Here is a 22299-nt window from a genome sequence, read left to right as displayed (position 1 = left end):
CCTGACTTCAGAAGAGCAAGGAAACACATTTCCTCTCACGCTAACAGACACCATGACACCTTGATTCCCCAGACGCTGAGGATCCAGGGCCTGGGCCGGGTGTTTGTAACAGGAGGCCCCTCCTGAGGTGCTGCACTGCTCCCTGTGACCCAAGCCCACCCGCTCTGTTCTGATGAGTCAGCTTGCATCGCCTGCTCCTAACCAATCCAGACCTGGGCTGGGCAAGTGTCCTGCGGCTAGCTGTTCTTTGAGAGGCTGATGATAGTGCTGATAGAAAGGGCTCAAGCTTCTTCCTTTTTCATATTGAGACAGAGTCTTGCTAAGTTGCTGAAGCTGGCCTCAAACTTGCAATCCTCCTGCCTCAACCTCCTGGGTAGCTGGGATTACAGGTGTGCGCCACTGCGCCTGTGTAGATCCTACTAATCGAAAACAGAAAGACCAGGACCATGAGGCAGAGGGTGTGTGTAGGGAGTGCACTGAGCATTTATTGAGTTCCCACTGTGTGCCAGGCACTGATCTAGACTAGTTTCTCCAGTGTCAAAGTCCACTGTCCAGAGGCAGATGCCAGAACCTGCCTTGGGTCTCCTTTCCAAATCTGCTTTGGGATTTATCAGCTTTCTGCCTCTGCCCTTGGGCCTCCCTCTTTTCTCATTCCCTTCTTGGCCTTTTTCTGATTTCTCAAGCTGTGTCCTTACACGAGATCCTGAAGGTTTCTGGTTGCTCCTGGATTCCCTCGGGATTCCTTTCACTCCCTCCCACTGCGCATTCTTTTTTTTTCCTTTTCTTTTTGGTACCAGGGATTGAACCTAAGGGCACTTAATCACTGAGCCACATCCCCAGCCTTTCTTATATTTCATTTTGAGACAGGGCCTTGCTAAGTTGCCCAGGCTGGCCTTGAATTTGTGATCCTCCTGCCTCCCGAGTTGCTGGGATTACAGGCATGGGTCACCCTGCCCAGCTTCCCACTCCGCTTTCTGTCCATCGCACCTTCTTCTCCCCTTTAACCAGGGAGGAAGAAGAGAGCCACGTGAGAATTTCAGAGCTCCAGAATGTTTTAGCTGGATCCGTCAACTCCCTTCCATGGGTCTCCTGGCCATCTCACCCCAGGGGCTGGCCCCAATTTGAAGAGCAGTATCTGCTTTCTTAGTCAAATTCCCTAATTCTGACTTCAGAGTGAAAGGAAGTCTCGGAATGTCTTACTGAGCAGCAATATAACTCAGGGAGGGAAATGACAGACTGAAGCCAAATCGCCTGGGTTCAAATCCCAGCCTGCAGCGTGCTCACTGTGTGACTTTGGGCACAGTGTTCCTAACCTCTCTGTGCTGCAGTTTCTGCCCCGATAGGGCGGGGTGAGGACAGTCCCTCCCCGAGGGGTGACAAGGCATCTGAAGAGTGCCTGCCACCTTGATCTGGTGAGTGTTGGTTGCTGTCAATCCAAAAAGCTCTCAGCTGAGGGAGGCTGGTTGTCTTTCAGAAGGAACAGGGTTCACTCAGGAGATGGGCAAGCAAATCGCCACTTCCTGGCTCCCTCCGGACACCCCCACTCCACACCACTTCTCCACAGCGGGGGCTCCAGGCTCCACCCTCCGCTGCAGCGCTGTCTGCAGAAGCCCTTTCCTCTACCCGGTCTCCTGGACTGCGGCTCTGGGGCTGGGTCCCCACGGCCAGGGTGAGCGCAGGAGGCTGGCTCGCCTGCAGCTCTGGGCTGGGGGTGTCTTTGCTCCAGGGTCCGGAGTTCTGAGCTGAGGTGTTCAGGAGCCGCTGGCTCTTCTGCTCAGGATTGCATTACTATTCAGGGATTTTAGTGCATCCATGTGAGTTTGAGGGCTGTTTTTTCTAGTTCTGGAAGAAAGTTGTTGGTTATTTTGATGGGAATCGCACTAAAAGTGTAGGCTGCTTCAGGGAGTGAGGCCGTCTTGATAAAAGGGATTCTCCCGACCCCTGAACTCAGGAGGTCTTTCGTTTCCTGGTGTCTTCTGCAGTTTCTTGCCGGAGCACGGAAGAGAAATCGGTCTTGTTACCAAAAGTTTGTTCCTTGTCCCTGATGCCAGTCCAATAACAAGGACACAGTTTTGAGAAAAAGGAAAAAAGTTTTATTGCTTTGCTAGCAAAGAAGAAACACAGGGGACTCCTGTCCCAGAGGCTGTGATTCTGCCCGTCAGCAGGAACAGGGGCTTTTAAAGAGGGACTCAAAGGCTGCACTGCCTGCACTTTTAGGTGGTGAGGCCAGAGTCTGCCGCAGGGCTGCCGGGCACAGCCATTTCTGCTACAGCCCTTGCAGCTGGGCGGCAGGCAACGCCTGCTGGAGTCCATTCAGCAGCAGACTGCCAGCAATTTTTCTGCAGTTCTTGCCTTGCAAACTAAAGAATGAAATCCACGGACAATGGAGAGTGAGTGAGAAAGAGTAAGATTTATTCCAGAAGAAGAAGAGAAACTGGGCTGTCATTGGTGGAGGGTCGCCCCTCGAGGGTGCCGGGCCAGGGGCTGCTGGGCGGGGTGCTGCTTAGCGTCTCTGCTGGGCAGGCGTGGAGGAGGCCCATCCTGCCGTCCCGACGCTTAGGTAATCAGGTGCCTGGAAGGCGACTGTTCAGTGGGGGGCCCACCCCTTCTGACTGCTGTGCCTCTGGCCACTGAGTTTGGGATTCTCTGTGGCTCCCGCTGGGTTCTGAGGCCTTGCTGCCCCGGGTACAGAGCCTCCAGGTGGCCGTCTGCAACATCCTCTGCCCAGAGAAGGCTCTGGTCCCGCTGCCCGAGTGCTCTGCTGGTGTGGTGCTATCTGACCACCCCATGGATTCGGTCGTTTAGGGACATCAAGACGGCGGAGGAGGGGTCATCGTAAGACGGAGGTGTGTCATCCTGTCCTGTTCCGATGGCAGCTCCCAACGTGGGGGACTCCTCACTACCGCAACTCCCACCCCAAGTTCCGTGTTCTAATTGAGCAAATATGAAGAGACCAATGGGAAGAAATGGGGCAAGATCCTCGGCCAGGTGGAGGGACCAGACAGCTCCTGGGGGCCTCCAGCTGCCTTTTCTGCTCCTCTTTCACCTCCACTTTCACTCAGTCTTTGCTCTGCCTGTCCTTCCGTGTGTCTCGCTCCATTCTTTGTTTGGATGCCAGGAACACAGACGCCCGCTGGACCCCAGGGGTTCCAGAACCTCGTCCATCAGTCATGATGATGGCTCCTGCTGTCCCGGCTCCCAGAGAATGGAGGGCCTGGGCTGCGAGCAGGAGGGGGCTTGACCGCTCTGCCCCCGGTGCTGGAGGCCACAGCCTCTGCTCCCTGTCATCCTGTGGCAGGGCCGTGAAGTCGTCACCGAAGCGCAGCAGATTCCTCTCCAGGACTGAGGGAAAGGCAGCTGCCACTCTGGCCCAGTGTGGCCGAGGCGCCCAGGTCCCTGTCTTCCCTTCCTTCTCTCCTTGACAGCCACTGTGTGCCTCTTGCAGATCGGAGCAGCTTGGGTTTGTTTTCTGAAACAGGCTTCGGTGAGAAGTGTGGCCTCGTTTTGCATTTTGTCGTCTCAGCGTCCAACCTAGACGTCCACAGTAGGTCTGCCCTCCACGTCCACAGTAGGTCCACCCTAGATGTCCATAGCTAGGTCCACCCTAGGTGTCTGCAGTAAGTCTGCCCTGACATCCACAGGAAGTCCACCCTAGATGTCCACAGAGGTCCACCCTAGGTGTCCACAGTAGGTCTGCCCTGACATCCACAGGAAGTCCACCCTAGATGTCCACAGTAGGTCTACCCTAGGTGTCCACAGTAGGTCTGCCCTAGATGTCCACAGTAGGTCTGCCCTGACATCCACAGGAAGTCCACCCTAGGTGTCCACAGTAGGTCTTCCCTGACATCCACAGGAGGTCCACCCTAGATGTCCACAGTAGGTCTGCCCTAGGTGTCCACAGGAGGTCCACCCTAGATGTCCACAGTAGGTCTTCCCTGACATCCACAGGAAGTCCACCCTAGATGTCCACAGTAGGTCTGCCCTAGGTGTCCACAGTAGGTCTGCCCTAGATGTCCACAGTAGGTCTGCCCTGACATCCACAGGAAGTCCACCCTAGGTGTCCACAGTAGGTCTTCCCTGACATCCACAGGAAGTCCACCCTAGATGTCCACAGTAGGTCTGCCCTAGGTGTCCACAGTAGGTCTGCCCTAGATGTCCACAGTAGGTCTGCCCTAGGTGTCCACAGTAGGTCTTCCCTGACATCCACAGGAGGTCCACCCTAGATGTCCACAGTAGGTCTGCCCTAGGTGTCCACAGTAGGTCTGCCCTAGATGTCCACAGTAGGTCTGCCCTAGGTGTCCACAGTAGGTCTGCCCTAGATGTCCACAGTAGGTCTGCCCTGACATCCACAGGAAGTCCACCCTAGATGTCCACAGTAGGTCTACCCTAGGTGTCCACAGTAGGTCTGCCCTAGATGTCCACAGTAGGTCTGCCCTGACATCCACAGGAAGTCCACCCTAGGTGTCCACAGTAGGTCTTCCCTGACATCCACAGGAAGTCCACCCTAGATGTCCACAGTAGGTCTGCCCTAGGTGTCCACAGTAGGTCTGCCCTAGATGTCCACAGTAGGTCTGCCCTAGGTGTCCACAGTAGGTCTTCCCTGACATCCACAGGAGGTCCACCCTAGATGTCCACAGTAGGTCTGCCCTAGGTGTCCACAGTAGGTCTGCCCTAGATGTCCACAGTAGGTCTGCCCTAGGTGTCCACAGTAGGTCTGCCCTAGATGTCCACAGTAGGTCTGCCCTGACATCCACAGGAAGTCCACCCTAGATGTCCACAGTAGGTCTGCCCTAGGTGTCCACAGTAGGTCCACCCTAGACATCCATAGCTAGGTCTGCCCTGACGTCCACAGTAGGTCTGCCCTGTGCTTCTGTGTGCAGCGCTGTTTTGCAGTGGCCTCTGGAGACACCCGTGATGTGTGCCTGTGGGCAGCTCCACAATGCCTGGGGGACCCTGCTGCCTGGCGGGCAGGGCACCCACAGGCGGACGCGGTGCCCACCCACTGAGCCCCACTGGCTCTCTGTGCCGCCTGCTTGTTCCTAGGTTCCAGAAGGCCCGCATCCTTGGTGTGGAACCTATGGGCTAGGGGACCGATGGGCTTCCAGACTTGCAGACTTGCGCTCACTCCATCTGACAACAGAGGCCATCGCTCTTCCCTCCGCACAGACACTAACACAGGAAGCTCTTCAAGCTGTTGTGGAAGTCAGAAGTCCCCAGAATTGGCATTTTCACTCAGCGAATCCATCACTGCTGCCTGTTGCTCTCCTTAAAGGGGCAGGCCCACCTCCCGCGGCTCGTCTGCCCTCCTTCTCAGTGATGGGCAGGGCTGGTATCTTGAGCTGTGAAAGTGAGACTGAAGTGATGGCTTCTTCCTTACAAGAGTCACCGTCAGCCTTGCAGAGGAAAAAGGCAGAAGACAAGAAGGGAGGGATTCGAGGAGCTTGGGGGACGAGGGCGGCCCAGGGGCCCTGCTCCGAGATCCCAAGGTTGCCTGGCAGCAGGGGAAACTCTTGTCCCGTCATGCGGTGCTAGGTCCTAAGTCCAGCCCCCAGGCACTCCCCGGGAGGAGGAGCTTCTTGCAGCCAGGATTTGGTGGTCAAGGAACGTGCAGGGAGGCCCAGGCTTTGGTGGAGGTGTTCGAAGGGCCTTTCCCTGTCATGTCTTCTCTTGAATTCCAACACAGGATTTTTCCTCTATCCACAAAGAAACTTGGGTACATGAAGAACTCAGTCACAGTGAGGCATGGTGGCCACACCTGTAATCCCAGCGGCTCAGGAGGCTGAGGCAGGAGGATCGTGAGTTCAAAGCCAGGTTCAGCAACTTAGCAAGGCTCTAAGCAACTTAGTGAGATGCTCTCAAAAAATAAAACGGGGGGCTGGAGTTGTGGCCCAGTGGTAGAGTACTTGCCTGGCATGTGTGAGGCCCTGGGTTCAATATTCAGCTCAGCACCACATATAAATAAAAAAAAATAAAAGATCCAGGGCTGGGGTTATGGCTCAGCAGTACACCACTCACCTAGTGTGTGTGAAGCACTGGGTTCAATCCTCAGCACCACATAAAAATAAATAAAAATAAAGATGTCCACTTGTAACTAAAAAATAAATAAATAAAAATAAAAAAATAAAAAAGTAAAAAGGACTGGAGATGTGGGTCAGTGGTTAAGCACCCCTGGGTTCAATCCCCAGTACCAAAAAAAAAGGAAGAACAACTCAGTCACCACAGAAGGGTTCAGGTTCAGGCTGGGAGAGGGACTGGGTGCGGGTCAGTGTGGCCTCTCAGCTGCCCCAGCCTGGCAGCGAGCTGCTCTCCAGACTGTCGTGCCCTCCAAAGTCAGCGCGGCCTGGAAACTTGTGTTCCCCGCCGCTCTGCCAGAGAGCTATACTTAGCCCGGGGCGGAGGCCAGGGCTGGACTCTCCCAATATAGATAGTAACCAGGGGGCTATTTTGAAGCATGGAGAGCAACCCGTGGAATATTTCTGGGCCAAAATGATATTTATAGAATCCCCTGGGCTTCTGGAAACGAAGGAATAGTCTTAGTGCCTCTTTGGCATTGGGGAGAGGCTTCCTTCAACAGAGAGGGCAGGGACGGGCACCCAGAGGCTGCTGTCCCCACACACCTGTTCCAGGGGCACCCTTGCTCCTGGCCTGCCCTGACTAGGAGCAGCAGGCGGGTGGTGGCCGGAGCGTTCTCTCCTCCTGCTCCTGCCTGCCGGGCGCCTCCCTGGCAGAGAGGACTGGCGACCCTCCGGCAGGACGGAGACAGACCCCGCCACACAGAGCTCTTAGCCAAATTTCCACCGAGTTTTTGCCTCTGTGTCAACCCAGACAGGCACCCCCAGACTTCCCACCTTGGATAGCGCTTCACGGAGGTGCTTGGAAGTAGCCTGGGAAGGAGGGGACCGTGGGCCGCGCAACTGGCTGGGAAAGGAGCTGGCAGGGACCCCAACTGCCCCCAGGGGAGAGCTGCCACACAGCTGCACCCTGCCCCGCGTGTGGGAGGAGAGATGCCCGCCGATCCTCACTTAGAAGGAGTGGGGAGAGGGCTCCAGAGATCCAAGCTTTAAACAAGCATCCCAGGAGAGTGTGCTAGCTCTGCCAGGCAAATGAGGAGGCCTGGGCAGGCATGCGGCTGCCGGGTGAGGGTGACTGGATGGGCACAGGTGTCTCAGGTCTGGCCGCTGCAGCGGCCTAGGTCGCTATGTGGAAAGTCTCTTCCATTCATTCCACATCAGCTCCCTGGCAGGCGCCCATGCTTTTCTACCCCTCTGCCAACCCGCCCTGCGCTACCCCTGCCCTGCGCCAGCCCAGATATAACCGGGAGAGCATTTTCCATGGGTGGGTACTGAAGGGAAAACATTCTACTTTATTTTAGGCCTGTGAAATTCCCTTCCTTCATATCCAACAGGTGCAACTGCCTCATTTAGACGTGGGGGTACAAAAATAGAACACAATCTACGCTATAGCTTCCTTTAGGCATCTGGACGCTATTTTAAAAGCACCTTCCTGCAAACAGCCCAGGCCCCATTGGTGGGAGCTCCTGCCTCGGGGCAGGCTTGGGGGGCTCTGCCCGCAGCCTGACTTAGCAGAGGAGGGCCAGAGGCAGAGTCCCGTGCTGGCTCCCTTTCCAGGGCCCAGGTGCCAGTACTTCCTTCCCTTGCCCTGATGGGGAGTGAAGGTGACTCTCCCAACCTTTGAAGTTGTTCCCAGTATATCCCAACCTTTGAAGTTGTTCCCAGTATATCCCACCAGTCAAAACTGACCACCTCCTTAGACCTTCCCTAGACTCAGGGGGAAGAAGTGTCAGACTCTCTCTGTTCCTCAGCTCTAAGCAGGACCCTGGTGGTCCTCAGAGACCCCCTGTGTGCTCAACACTGTTTGGGCTGAATGGTGGCCTCCAAAATCCACACACTGAGGTCCCACCTCCAGCACCTCAGAATCAGCCTCTACAGGTCTGTGCAGACGTTACTGAGACAAGGTGGGACCCAAGTCCAGGGACTGGGGATCTTACAAGGACAGAGGCCATGTGAAGGCCGAGGCAGGGATCAGGGCTGCTCCTACCATACAGGGACAGTAGGCCAGCCAGCCACCTCCTGAAGTTATGAGAGACCTGGAACCAGTTCTCTCACAGCCAGAGGTCACCTTGACCCAGGACTTCTGGCTTGCAGAGCGGTGAGGGAACACGTCTTTTCATTTGGCAGTCCCGGCCGAGTGGGGCACCCCCCACCCCATTCAGCACCTCTGCATGGGAGGCTAGGGGAGCCCTGGCCCAGGGCTGGGGATGAGCGTGGCTGTCAAGGAGACCTGTTGCCCGCCGCTGTGGGCCTGGTGCAGGCTGCGGCTCTGGTGCCCATGGCTGGTCTACTCTCTCAAGATCACCCTTGAGCCCAGCATCAAGTCACGTTTTCATGGGATGTCCCCGAAGCTCCTCAAAGGCCATCACTAAACCAGTCACCCCAAACCCTTCAGGGCCTGGCCAGCAGAGCCAAGCTGAACCTGAAGGTGGGAGTGCCCAGGCTGGATGCTCGCTGAGGGGCTGGAGGATGAGGCACTGTGCGTGTGGTCCCAGCAAACCTTCCTGAATGTTCTCTCACGTGGACATGGGCTCCTCCAGGCTCAGGTGAGGGGAGCCTCTGCTGCTGGCCAGGCGGCTCGTTCCAGGGCAGAACAAAGGCCCCTCACCCCCATCCTGGGGCCAGAGGTGGAACTGCTGGTGGCAGGCCACTCTGACCAAGAGCAATGGGTTCCCTCCAGGGAGCCCCGGCCCACTGCCCTCCGTGGAGAAGGCGTTGGGGACTCTGCCTCTGCTGGACACCTCAGGCCTCCTTGCTCCATTCTGCATGTCACCCCTGGGGTCCAGCTGGAGCCAGTCAGACCTCTGAGAGGAGCCAGAGCCTGGACTCTCCTGTTTCAGAGATGCCATCCAGCCAGAACCCACCATTCCAGGCCCTGCTCCCATTCAGATGCACTTCCTGGAGCCCCTCCCTCATCGTCCATGCTACTCCGAGAGGCTCCCATGGTGGGTCTCCTTTTCCTGAGAAGGCACTGTGCTGCCAGCTGGTGGGACCCCATAACATTCTCCGTGCAAGGGCTCAAACCATCCAGAATCCTGCTGCCTGGAGGTGTCCAGAGTTCACTTCCTCTGCAAAGTGAGGGATTGGGGAGACCCAAGACTTCAGAGAGCACAGGAGGCAGGAGTAGGGGCTCTTTATTACCTGCCCTGCTCTCCCAAGAAGACAGCACAACATCAGGCCAGCTCTCACTCTGAGCGGGTCAAGTTCCTGTGGCAGGGATCAGGTGGGCCCCAGATACCCGCTTCTCCTGGTCTTGCACCTGCATCCTGGGTGTCTGTGAGGCAGGGAGGGTGTGCATGCACACATGTGCAGGTTTCCCTAGACCCCAAGTCACGGTAGGTGAGAGGCAGCTGTGCCCACCACACGCCAGCCTCGCTCCCCTGGAGCTGCAGAGGGGCTGGGCAGATCTCAAATGGCAGCAGGGACCATCCAGCACCAGCACAAGGGTTTCACTCTGGGAGCAGGAGCAGAAACCAGGCCAAGTCGAAACCGGAAGTGTGCTTCCCATGTTGATGAGCGCCTCCCCGAGTGAGGGGTCCCGGGTGGGAGGCCAACTAGTGGCCCCACCAGGCTTCCTGGTCCTGGCTGGGCCCCTGCCCTCCAGGGCCCACCCCAGCTGTCAGGGGGCTGCCCAGAGGGTTGCTGGCCTCCTGCTCTCAGATGAGGGCGTGCGCCCCACCACACCTCTCAGGGGCCAGGGCGGCAGCCGGCGTCCTCGTGCCGGGCCAGGAGGGACATGCGGGAGAAGGTCTTGGCACAACTCTTGCACTGGTATTTCTTGGTGCCAGAGTGTGTTTGCAGATGGGCCCGGAGGTTGGAGCGGTCAGCAAAGGCCCTGCTACAGTGAGGGCAGGAGTAGGGCTTCTCACCTGTGGGAGGAAGAGAGAGGCCAGATGAGTGACCACAGGCCAGCACCAGGCCACAGAGGGTGATCGGCGGCACGGTGTCTGTGCTCTCTGTGAGCAGCCTGCTCCTCCCTCCAAGCACCCCCTTCAGCTGAGGGCCCCAGAAGGAAGCTGCTTGGGGCTGGAATGTCACCCACCGGCCAGGCCACAGTGTCTGAGGCCCTTCCCAGGGACAGAGGCCGCATAGGGCTGGCCCTCACTGGCTCCCCCAGAGCCTTCCCTGGCAAGGGCCCTGGCTGCTCAGGCCTGGCCATCACTGGAGGCTCGGGCATCTCTTCCAGGCCTCTGGCCAGCAGAAGGTGGGAACCACTGTCTTCCAGCCAAGGCCAGGGTGAGGACAGAGCAGGATGGAGGAGCATGGTCCTCAGGAGGCAGCGCCTCCAGTCATGGTGACCAGGGATGGGACAAGGTCTTTCTGTTAAAACTTGGTTCCCAGGATGACCTAGCAAACACCAGGGAGGGTCTCTGACAACCATCTGCCAGTGCTACAGCCTTGTGGAGTGTGGAGCTGCCAGCCGGCAGGCCCTGGGGGCCCAGAGCACCCATGCTCCTGCTGGCCAGAGGCCACGCAGGTGGGCTCCCACTCCCCAGAGCCAGTCTCTGTCCGTCCTGGCCTGTGAGACTCTGCTGACCTGGTCCTGATGTCCCCTGGGCTTTCTCTCCCCTCCCACGGCTTCGGGTCCTGGAGGCCCGGAAACATGGGTAAGCGCCCAAGGAGGCCCTGCCCTCTGTCCAGTCTCATGGTGAATTGTGTGCCCCCAAGGGATGTGTCCTGACTCCTGCAGCCTCAGTGGGAAATAGGGTCTCTGCAGATACAATTAAGTTAAGAGGAGGCCTTAGGGTGTGCTCTGACCCCACAGGACCGATACTGGTGTCTGTACAGAGGGAGACTTGGACAGACACACACAGGGGGCTCGGCTGAAGACCCAGGCGGAAGCAGGGTGACGCCCGGAGGCCAGGAGCTGAGAGAGGCAGGAAGCAGCATCCCCTAGAGCTTTCAGCACAGTGCTGCCCAGTGACGTCATGAAGGCAGGCGTCTGGCCGGACCGTGGGAAGGTACTGACTGGATCCGGGCAGCCGCAGGAGGGGGGTGCCAGGCAGGCAAAGGCTGCACACGCACACGCCTTCCTGAGAGTGAAACCACGCCGCACCTGCGTCCCACGCCCCAGCCCAGCCAGACCCTTCTGGGGCCACCGCCCTGACCGCCTACCCGTGTGGGTCCGGACATGGCCCTGGAGCAGCCAGGGCCTGGAGAAGGCCTTGCCGCAGAGCTTGCAGATGCAGGGCAGCGTGTGGGTGCGGATGTGCATCTTGAGGGCACCCAGGCTGGCATACTCCTTGCCGCAGTACTTGCAGGTGAAGGCACGCCCGGCCTGCAGGTGGCAGTGCAGCTGCTGGTGCCGGGCCAGGCCGGCCAGCGTGTGGTAGTGCTTGTGGCACTGGCCGCACTCGAAGCCCCCTGTGGTTCGAGGAGTCCCCTCAGCCCTGAGCAGTTTGTCTGGAGCCTCGTGCCCATCCGGGCGCAGGATTGGGGGCCACCGCGTGGGCAGCACTAGCAGCGGGGGAAGGTTCAAGTGGTTCAGGCTGTCTTTGAGGGGGACACTGGGAGCTTGGCCAGCCCGAGGGCCTGCCCAGCTGACTTCCGGTGGATGTGACTCCGAGGTCCCCCGTGATTCCTCGTGATGTGGCAGCAGAGGCAGGGAGATGCAAGCGATGGCGGGGCGGCCATCCTGGGGGCCGGGAGGTGCGCTGGGTGTGGAGGCAGCCTCCTTGTCTGGGTGCTGGAGGGGTGCCACCAGCCCCCTACAGGCAGAACAGGTGCCGTCGCCTTCTGAAAGGGCAAAGGGGAGAGAAGGTCTGGTGAAGCCTGAGTCCCCAACGCCATCTGCTTTCAAACTCGCATACATGCCACCGGCAGCCGTCAGGAGGGGAGTGCTGCCCAGGACCAAGTCGCAGGGGCCACACAGGTGGTGGCAACTGTAGTCAGAGCCCAGACTCACAGGAGCCTGGGTCTAGGGAGAGGTCCTGTGTGCTCCGAGTCCCGGGCTGCAGACACTCTGGGGAGCTCCCGTTACACCTGGGGGTGGTGGGCAACAGCCTGGCCAGCATCCCCAGGCTCCCACGTAGCAGCCAGGGGTCAGACAGTTGGCAGCTGGGTGCTGTGTAAAGATCACCCCTCCCACCCCCACAATAATTGGCCGCCAGTCACCCCACCATCACCCTATGGCGTCTCCTAAGTGCATCATGATGTGCTGTGCTCCACAGCCCCCGCAGCACTGGGCAGCATGTGTTCCCTGCTCTGGGAACATGCATGAACACGCTTGGCGGCCCTCTGGCTGGGCCCTCAGCCCCTGCCTTGTTAGGCAGTGGCAGACCTACTCCTGGCTCGGCTGGTGCTAGGGCTGTGGCTCCTATATGGAGGACCAGTGTGCCACGTGTTTGATCCAGATAATGCCAGTTGCCCCAAATAAAGAGGTTCCTCTGCAGGTAAGAGGTAGTCTGGATTCCCTGAGGTCCTAATCACCAAACATCCCTCCACCACTTCTTTTTCCTATATGTTGAGATGAATCTCTGGCCCCTCCTTTGGGTAGAGAAAGACAACCCACAGACTGTGAGAAAGTATTTCCAAATCAGATATTTGATCAGAAACTAGTGTCCAGAATATATAAAGAATGTCTGCAACTCAACAATAAAAAGACAAATAACACAACTTAAAATGGGCAGAAGATAGGAATTTGTCCAAAGAAGACACACAGGTAGCAAATGAACACATGAAAAGATGCTCAACATCATGCGCCATCAGGAGAAGGCACAGAAGCCATTTCACACGCAGCAGCCTGGCGAGAATCAGGAAGAGAAAAGAGGCAGAGGAGACGAGTGTGGGCTTGCCCTCCCCTGCTTTCCCCCCGTAAAGGAGCACCGGAGGCTTCCGTCCTCCCAGCGAAGGGGAGGGCAGTGACAGGTAAGAAACAGGCAAGAGATGAAGTCCAGTTGCATGGGACTGCCTGCTGTCCCTGCACTGAAGTTTGTGAGGGCCTCTCTCCAGGAGAAGACCCTTTCCCTAAGGCTCTGTCTGAGTCTCAGCACTGCCCTGTCCTGACTGTGGACCCTGTGGCCACCTCAGAGCACAGGTCAGAAGGACTCCAGGTGAGGGCCAGGGACTGTCCCAGCCAGAGTCTTACAGGTTTCCCCTTCTGCTGTGTTGTTCATTCCACAGTCAGCTTCCTGGGAGAAGGGGGTTCTGAGTACCCTTGTGGCTCCTGGGGTTCCCTGAGTGCTCTATAGAAGTACTAATAGAGTGGGGAGCCCACCGCCACATCTCACATCTTTTCTGGGGTGACATCCTGGCAAGAAGATGGTCACAGGGGGACATCTGACCCTTGGGGAGCCAGGAGGAGGAGGAAGGAATTTGTTGGGCAGTGAGAATATCCTCAGACTGTCCCCACTGGGCCCTGCAGGGAGCCCAGAGGAGCACATTCAGATGATAAGGCAGGTGCATGGAATGACCCTAATGACCCTAAACAATGGTTTTAAGCTTGTATAACTATGACCTCAGGGAGGGAGGGGGAAGTGCTGGGGAGTGATATTAGTCAAATTATATTTATGTTGTGTGCATGCATGAATTTATAACAACAAATCCCATCTATATGTACAACTGTAATACACCAAAAAAATGTGGAAAAAGAAAATAAAAACGAAACAACCCAAAGATCAGTAGAGGGAAGGAAACAGGGGAGGGAGAAGAGAAAGGGGAAGCACTGGGGATTAAGTTCCATGCTTTTATGATATTCAAAATGAATCCTATTGTCATATATAACCAAAAAGAACTAATTGAAAAACATACAACTCTAAAAAAAACCCTATGACCTGGGGCTGGGAGTGTAGTTAAGCGGTTGGCACTTTCTAGCACGCTGGGGGCCCTGGGTTCCATTCCTGGTACCGCAAAAAAAGAAAAAAGAAAGGCTGGACCCATGGAAATCAGATTCCTATCATATCTAAATTTACATCCACATATGTAAGTTGAAACAAAAGTTTGATTCACCGCGAGCCCTCCACCCTAGTATTTCTATTTTATTTTTTAAAAGTGTTGGTGACTCCTTAAATTGATTTTAAAATGCAAATTGGAAAAGCACTATGCTAGGTGGCACCCCCTGGTGGCAGCCTGGGTGACTGATCCAGGGGACACTCCCCTGCCCCAGGCACAGGAACCGGCTCCCATAGGTAAGGGGTGTGGCTGGGGGTCCTGAGCTCCAGAATGCAACTTGCAGGGGGTCCTCTTCCAGAGAAGCTGCCCACGGGTGGGGGCCACTCTGATAGCACAGCAGGCTCCTCTGAGGGGCAGGTCCTCCCTGTGTATACAAACCTCCAGGCCCTGCGCCCTGTAGGCAGGAACAAGTGGACACCTGAGTCTCTCTGGAGCACTGCGGTCCCTTAACCCAGCCTGTGCCCAGGGAGCAAAAAGGCTTCTGGGGTGAGGGGAGGTCTGAGGAGGGAGACCATCAGAGGGGCAAGGAGGCTGTTGGAAGCCCTGCTGAACAATGAGGGCAGGGCCTCTGCACCCCAGGGAGCACAGGGGTCCCCCGAGCTCAGCGACCCCAGCCAGGATGCTGTGGGGATCCTCCCTGGGAAGCGCCAGATGGCCCTCCCTCCTTCTCCCACCATCCCAGGGCAAGTTTCACGACTTTGGGCGTCTGTGGGGCTTTCCCTGGGTAGGTGAACACAGCACCTGGCTGGCCTCCTGACCTTCCCAAACTTCCTTCACAGGGAAAATGACTCTAGGGTCCCCTCAGCTGGGGTTGTAGTGGTGGAGATGGATGCCCGTCCACAGGGAAGAGCTCCAGGAAGACCTGGGGGCCCCGAAAACTTCTCCAGGTGGGGGGAGAGCCAGAGGCACCTCTGGAGTGGCCAAAGCACCCGTGGGCCACCTCCCTGTGGGCAGCCCAGGTCCTTGGCCGGGAAGGACTCCTGGGCCCCATGTGTGCTGGAGAGTTAGTTCCTTCCCCTCTCACCTGGGACAGGTGTGGCCCGCTCTCAGAGACCTCCCGGCTCCCTCCCGTCCCGCAGGGGCGAGTCCTGGGAAGGGGCGCGGGAAACCAGGCAGCCCCTACCTCTCTGCGTCTCCAGCTGTCCGTAGTTCGGGACTCTGTGGCTGGGGTGGGTTTTCACCAGGAAGGAGCGCGGCATGGTGCCCGCTGGGGCGGCGGTCGGGGCGCTGGAGGCGAGAGCGGTCTAGACTGCGGCGTCCGCGGCGCCCGTGGGCAGCGCTGTCGGCAGGTGCGGGAAGGGTCAGGCTCATTAGCATAACGCACCGCCTCGGCCAACCAGCGCCCGGCGCGGCGGGGCGGGGCCGCACCGCCACGCCCAGGACAGGTGCGCGGGCGGGGCCGGGCGCGCGGCCGCGGGTGTCCACCCCACGGGACTTGGCTGGCGGGCGACGCGGTCACGCACCGACCCTCGGGCCTGGCCACCCACTTGCGTGGCTCAAAGGACAGAGTTTAGGGTGGTGAAAATCGGCTGGGTTGCGGTCCACACCGCGCGACCCCCCGGGCCTCAGAGGACTGTCGCCGCGCAGGTTACACCTGGCCACCGCCTTCCCTGGTTCGGTTCTCTCCAAACGGAGCACAAGCCCTGTGCTGTGCCCAAGGCTGGCCCACCTAAGCCGCCACAGCAGGGACCAGAGTCAGTGTGGACAGCCCACACACAGGCAGCCTGGGGAGAGTGGCCTTCCTCCCCCGGCCAACACTCTGTGAGTGTGCCCCATACCTCCCAAAAGCTCATTTTGTTGGGACAGAGGCTGTCTGGAATTCCGGATTTCCCCGTGGTTGTGAGATGTGTGTAGAAGGGGCAAATCTTGTGTTCTGCAATGCCCGCAGCCTGGCCTGGACCTGCTTTTCCTCCTCCTTCCTTTACTGTGTGTGGAAGGAAGAGTAGGATGCAGTCCGCCTACTGTAGGCCCCTGTCACCCCGATGTTTCAGGACTTTGGAGGCCTGGTGGGGCAGTGTCTGGGTGGGTGGGCACCTGCACAGTTAAGGCATGCCCTGTGTGCCTCCTGGCCATGTTTTTGTACCCCCCACCCACTGATCCTGGACTAGATATCGAGCCCCCGGCCTCATGCATGCTGTGCTCTACTGCAGAGCGACATCCCCAGCCCTTTTAAAATCTTTATTTTGAGACGAAGTTGCCCAGGCTGGCCTGGAACTTGCTGTCCTCCTGCTTCAGCTTTGGCGATACTTTTACCCACCGGCTGGGAAAGGGGGAGTGAACCTGTGGAAGGCTGCAGACGTGGGGAAGGGGCGAGTGACCGAGTGCCCAAGCTCCTGCGGTTGTGAGGCAGGAGCAGCTGCCACAGTGCCATCCTGCGTTGCCAGCGAGGAAGCCAAGGCTCTTCACAGTCAGGGAGCAGTGGATCTGGGACCCATCCCCACCTGCAGCCTTTTGGGAGTGTCTGCGCGCGCCCCTTCAGCTTGATTAGGAAGCACGGTGGCACAGGTGGCACCCCTGAGGGGAGGTGCGCTTGTCCAGCAGTAGAGCCAGGCGCCCTGCTGCTGATGTGGTGGCAGAGGACACGCGCCTGCCTGCCACTCATCCACCTGCTCCTTGGCCTAGTGAGGTTTCTATTTGTAGCCTTTCTTACTTCTCCCCGCCCCCCGCCAGACCCAGATGATGCCTGCAGAGGGCTGAGCCAGCCCGCTACCCACACCCTTCCTCACCCACCCACCCGCTGGGTGCATGGCCACAGGCCAAGCCCTTGGCCTGGCAAGTTTCTCTCCTGACCCCAGCCTGAGACTCACTTTGTAAAGGCTGCTTTGGCATGCCCGTAGGGAGCTGCCAGCCTCGCTGGGAGTGCCCCAGAGAGACAGAGGGCACCGACTCCACCTTTGGGGTGGGATCAGTGGTTCCCTAGGGCGGCCACAGCACATTACCCCAAAGGAAGTCTGAGGTCCCGTGATCGTCAGTAGTGCCTCCTCATGGCTATGCAGGCTCATTCTTCAGCTGTGACTCATGGCTGTGTCCAGGCTGGCCCCGCAGAGCTCATGGAGGAAGACCTCAGTGCTGGCCCTGTCCCCACCTGTGCGGCCCCAGGCAGGGATGTGACTGTCTTCATCTACTCAGCCCTTCTGTCCTAAGGGGTTAAACCTGCATGCCCGCATGGGAAACCCCTTCCTCAACCTGAGAAGGCCCCGCAGGTGCCTGAGGTACTGGCTTTCTTCCCTGGAAGTCTGGGTCCTTGGGATGCTGGCCTGCTGTGGGCTGACCACTACCCTCCGCCACCCTCCATCAGACGCTCAGAGAGTGGTGTTCAAGTGGAGTGCCCAGCCTGGAGCTGCAGGTCAGGAGGCAGTCAGACAGTCCTGTCCTGGTGGGAAGCTGTGGTCCCTGCATCTGTGTGCAGTCGCTGGCGTGTGTTGGCGTGTGCCCCAGCCGCTGCGTGCTCGGCTTCTCGCTGGCAGGTCTTGTGTCCCACACACTGCCAGCGGCAGGCCTGGTGACGGGAACAGCCTTGTTAGGTGCAGTTTGCCCGTGGCCAGGTCCGTGGTGGGGGCCACGAATGCTTGTTGAGCTGGACGGACAGGAATCGGGACCCCCAGACAGGCTGGCCTTTCTGGAGCGCCTGCCTGTGCCCGGGGGTCCTCAGAGGTGCTCTTGTGTGGAGGTACACGGGGAGGTGCAAGGCCCCAGCCTGAGCTGGGCAGCTGGGGGCTCCGCTGCCCTGAGACGGGGGCAATGCGTCCATGCGTGGGGAGTGCTCGAGGGCGGGCAGGTGTGGTAGGACACAATCATGCTCTGACTTGGGGCAGCCCCGCCAGCGTCCAGGGTCTTGGGCTGAACTCCTGGTGCCCTGCATGTGCTTGGTCACACTCAGTGAAAGGGACTCACTACCGTTCACAGGTGCCCACACCACTGGGGCCTGTAGAGGGGAGTGTTCCTGTGATGTGGGGGCACAAGCCATCCTGGGGGCTGAGGAGGGCTGGGGAGGGCAGAGGAGCTGCCACTGAACGGGGGACGCTCTGCATGCCTGCATAGGCACACGCGTGTGCAGGGGTGTGTCCAGGTGTGTCCAGGTGTGTCCAGGTGTGTCCGGGTGTGCTCGTGTGGAGTTTCAGGAGCAGGATCAGATGTGGTGTGGAGGCATTGAGCCAGGCCTTCGAGGGAGGGCTCGGGGAGGTCCTGGCGGGGTCGGGGCCCCCAGCTTCGACGCCCACCTGGCTTCTGTCCTGCAGGCCGTGGAGTTGAGCCTGTTCCCTGCAGGTTGTTGGGGAGGTGGCAGTGTTTCCAGGCCGTCTTTGTCACGGGGAGGGATGTCTCCAGGGCACTCCAGGTGTCCTTGGCTCACTCACTCAGTGTCTGGTGCTTCTCTAGTCCAGCCACAAGGGGGACAAAGGCCAGCAAGTCCAGCCTGCCCTGCGGAGGGTGGAGGGAGACCTGTCTCAGGGGCTCACAGCTCACTGCAGCTGGGCTCAGGTGCTGAGACCCGCGGGCCTGAACAGGCCAGGACCCAGGGCAGGACGGCCCTCTTCCACCGGCCTGCACAGAAAGCCCTCTGCCACATCCAGCAGGCAGCCTCTGTTCCTGGGCCAGTCAGGGCTCCTGGCCAGGGGAGTGGCCAGACCTGCAGGTCTCAGCCACACTCTGCCAGGCGGCATCCCCAGTGCCCTCCAGCAAGGGCAGGCCTCAAGGCAGCCGGGGCACTGCACTCCCCCAAGGATGGAAGCCAGCACGGCTCTAAAGAACCTCCTGCCCGACATGCCCGAGAGAGGAGGCGTCCAGGCTTGTCCACATCTTGGCCTGTCCACCCTGAAGAGAGGACCGTCATGGGTTGAACTACCCAGAATGCTGAAGTCCTCCCCCATTCCCATGCCAAGACCTTATTCAGAGGCAGGGTCTTTGCAGATGTGCCCAGGTCAGGATGAAGCTGTCAGGGTGGGCTCCAGTCCAATGACGCATTCTCATAAAAGGGGGACGTGAACACTGATAGACGCCCTGGAGGGAAGACCATGAGGGCCCAGGCCTCACAAGCCAGAGGCCTGAGCTGCCAGCAGCTTTCAAGGCCTGGGCTGTCCTCTCACAGGCCCTGCCCACTTTTGTGGTGGACTTCTGACCTCCAGAACTTTGAGAGACCAGATTTCTGGTGTTTCCTGCCTCAACCCATGGCACCTTGCTCCAGCGCCCCAGGAAGCTCATAGAGCATCCTGGATGGACAGAGCTGCAGGCCGGGGCTTGCCCCTGACTGTGAGGCCCAGTAGGAACGTGGCAGCAGATCTGCCCGAAGCTTGTGGGAAGCACCACCCCCGATTCCTGGTGGTCCCCTCCTAATACATGTGTGCACCTGCCTCCCCTCCCCAGGTGTTCCTAGACTCTGTGCGAGAGGCACAGGTCTGCAAACCAGCCTCGGCTCTTTTTCCTGCTTCTCAGATGGAGAACAAGTCCAAACCCAGGGTCTCAGGACCCAGTCCCCATTGCCCTTGCCTGAGGCTCTGCCTGGGAGGCCACCCTAGGTCTTTCTGCACAAACTAGTCCACTTCCCAGTCTGCACTTACAGATGTTCCTTTGGGCTGTTTTCTGTTTCTGTTTTGCTGAACTAAGGATTGAACCCAGGAGTGCTCTGCCACTGAGCTATGTTCGAGTCCATTCCATTTATTTTTTTGAGGCTGGCCTTGAATTCCTGTTTCTTCTGCCTCAGGCTCCCAAATAACTGGAGTTACAGGCATGTGCCACTGTCCCCAACTAATCTTATTTTTTTATTTTGAGATATGGTCTCACTAAATTGTTCAGGCTGGCCTTGCCTTGAACTAGTGGTCCTCCTGCCTTGGCCTTCCAGTCACTGAAATTACAGGGATGTGCCATTGTGCCCAGCTTTGGGCTGTTTATTGAGGTGTCCTTGGACTTTATCAGTCCTTGACACCTTGCTGTGAGTGAATTTAAGCCTCTTTCCCCAAAAATGTGTTTAGTGAGCAGACAGAGGGAGAGCCTGGTTTCTGAGGGAGTGTCATGGAAGGAAGGGCGGCGATGGCAACTCAGCCCATGGCAGGTTTTGTGTCCAAGGGAGGCAGCCTGGGCCTGAGTGTGGCATGACAGCTCCCTTCTGCTCTCAGGTCTGGGGGCCAAGGGTCCTGGGAATGCCAGGCCCCACTGGTTTGCCTCTCCTCAGCGGGGGTTCCACGGGCTCCACAGGCCTCCTCACTCATCAAACAGGCAGCAACTTCTAGTTCTCTGGGGCCTCCTGAGCCCCACGCGAGGTCTTCCTGCATTAGAGGATGGTAGGCACCACCCAGACGTGGCCGAGGGGTCATGGGGCACCGGGCTGCTGCACAGGCGAGTGGGCATGAGGCGCAGCTGGGAGGCCCATGCACACTTGCGGTTCTAGAACACAGACTGGGTCTTGCAAACCTGTTGTGTCCACCTGCTGCTGCTGAGGGCACAGAGCTCAGGTGACCTGGAGGCAGGACTCTGGGGCAGCTTCTCAGGAGTCCCGAGTCTGGTAAATGGAGCCGGGTCTGAGTCCAGGGGACCTCTGTCCTCTGAGCATCTGCTCTGGGCTGGCTGCCCGACCCCTTCTTAACAGAGAGGCTCCAGACATCGGGTGGCCTGGGGGCACTTTCTAGGAAGTGGGGTGCGAGCTCCCACACCGTTGCATAATCTGAAACTACCAGCGTGTCACTGCTGGCCTGGCTTCTGATACCCTGGACCCCGCAGGGAGCAGAGCCAGGGCTCCTGCAGGTGAGGCTCAGCTGGCTTCCTCCTGAGTTGTGTATGCTTAATGGCTCAGGGTAGAGGGAGACCCCCACCTAGAGGTTGGGCCCACCTCAAGCCCCCCACAATCCTGTAACCCAAGTCGAAGGGCCACCTGACAAGCATCTGGCTGATTTGCCTGATGCCTGGGGAGACCGTACTGTCCCCGACGGCTCCCTCTGACAACCAGGGTGAGGGATTGAGGCAGCAAACTGTGTGGTGATACCCATGGGGGTACGCCGTCCACTGGATGCTGTCCTGCGGCACTGTTGAGGGGCCTGGAGGGGTGACTGGCCCCAGATGCTCCAGAAACAAGACGTGGGGAAGGGCAGGGTCCCGCAGGCCTCCTGGGTGTACCACCTGATCCCAGGGCCTCACAGTGACCATCTGGGGGCCTGGACAGGGAGGGGCAGGTTGGACTCCAATGTCTGGGGAAGATGGGCGAGTTGGGAGCCAGGAGCTGCAGGACCCAGCTGCTCCTCCTCCTCGTGGACCTGGCCTGTGGCAGGCTTGTGGTCATTGTTCGACCAGGGGGCCCATCTAGCTGGGCCTGTGAGAAGGGCTCCCCTCCAGCCCTGCCCCTCTGCGGGCATCCTGGCCCCACCCAGGGTACTTTTGCCTTATGCCCCTCCCCAGGCCCCTGCCTTCCTGGTGCTCGGGTCCCCTCCTGGGCCATGTTTGGTCTCCTCCCAGGCCCTGCAGCACAGGCCACAGGGAGCCAGCAGGGCCCTCCCTTCCTTCCCTGGACAGTGCAGACCTCGATGACTTGGCAGGTGCTGCGGCCTCTGCGAGTGAGACAGAGAAACTTGGGTAGCGTCTCCCTGAGGGTGGGCGGTCGGCAGAGGGGTGTCGCTGAGGTCAGTCCCTGCTGAGACAGGGTTCGCCTCTGGGCTTCCTGGGCACGGGGTCATGCCCCATGATGATTCCCTGTTAGTCAGTGGCGTGCAGGCCTGGGCCTGCAAGAGCAGCACCCTTGGCTCCCACTGGACAGCAGGTGGCTGCCCCAGAGTGGTAGGCTGGGCCACTCTCTGGGGTGAGCACAACCAGCCCTGCTCTGAGGGCTTTTAGCCTGAGTCCAGGGTGCCGTGTCTCTGGCCTCATCCTGGAAGGCAATGGGGAGGAGAGCCTGGTTGAACTTCTGCCCACAACTCAGAGAGGGCCTCCCAGGCACAGAAGCCACTCAGCAGGTGGCAGAGGAGCTGGAACTGGTGTCCTCCACAACAGCACCTGGAGGCCACTTTGCTCTTAAAGATGTACACATTAGCCCAGTGACCACGCCCCTCAGGTCATAGCCTGTGGGTCTCGGGCTTGCTGGATCCATGTCATGCTCTAAAGCTCTGCAGAACACCCTCCCTGAGACCCAACTGTCCAGAAGAGAGTTCTGCCTCCCCGCCACCTGGGAAGAGGCAGTGAGGCAGGAAATCGCAACCCTCCCAGGATGCCAGCCCCCAAGGGACGTGATTCTGGTTGACTTTTAGAGGCCCTGGATGACCTGAGGACCACAGGCACCCTGTGGCACCTCAGAGGGCTCTGAGCAGCTGGCCCAAGGCCTGTGACCCAGGCACCCAACCCCAGACCAGTGAGAAACAGG

General features: G+C 58.8%; 1 protein-coding gene across 1 annotated transcript; it reads right to left on the bottom strand.

The window, feature by feature from the left end:
- Window positions 1-7403: 7403 nt before the first annotated feature.
- On the bottom strand, window positions 7404-15224 carry Snai3 (snail family transcriptional repressor 3). The gene is made up of 3 exons (XM_047529390.1): window positions 15085-15224; window positions 11187-11807; window positions 7404-9940 (listed from the first exon to the last, which is right to left on the bottom strand). The coding sequence occupies exons 1-3, from the start codon at window positions 15158-15160 to the stop codon at window positions 9759-9761; spliced, it is 879 nt and encodes a 292-aa protein (XP_047385346.1). The 5' UTR covers window positions 15161-15224; the 3' UTR covers window positions 7404-9758.
- Window positions 15225-22299: the final 7075 nt, after the last annotated feature.

Source organism: Sciurus carolinensis, chromosome 16, assembly GCF_902686445.1.
Source record: "Sciurus carolinensis chromosome 16, mSciCar1.2, whole genome shotgun sequence".
Lineage (NCBI taxonomy): Eukaryota > Metazoa > Chordata > Mammalia > Rodentia > Sciuridae > Sciurus > Sciurus carolinensis.
Note: the sequence above shows the minus strand (reverse complement) of the source record. Positions and strands in the feature narration are given on the sequence as shown.

Excerpts from the sequence above, each read along its gene's own strand:
- Snai3 (XM_047529390.1), bottom strand. The coding sequence starts at position 15,160 with ATGCCGCGCTCCTTCCTGGTGAAAACCCACCCCAGCCACAGAGTCCCG. Across the intron at positions 11,808-15,084 it reads ACAGCTGGAGACGCAGAGAG|AAGGCGACGGCACCTGTTCT; the intron begins GTAGGGGCTGCC and ends TTGCCCTTTCAG. Across the intron at positions 9,941-11,186 it reads CCATGTCCGGACCCACACGG|GTGAGAAGCCCTACTCCTGC; the intron begins GTAGGCGGTCAG and ends TTCCTCCCACAG.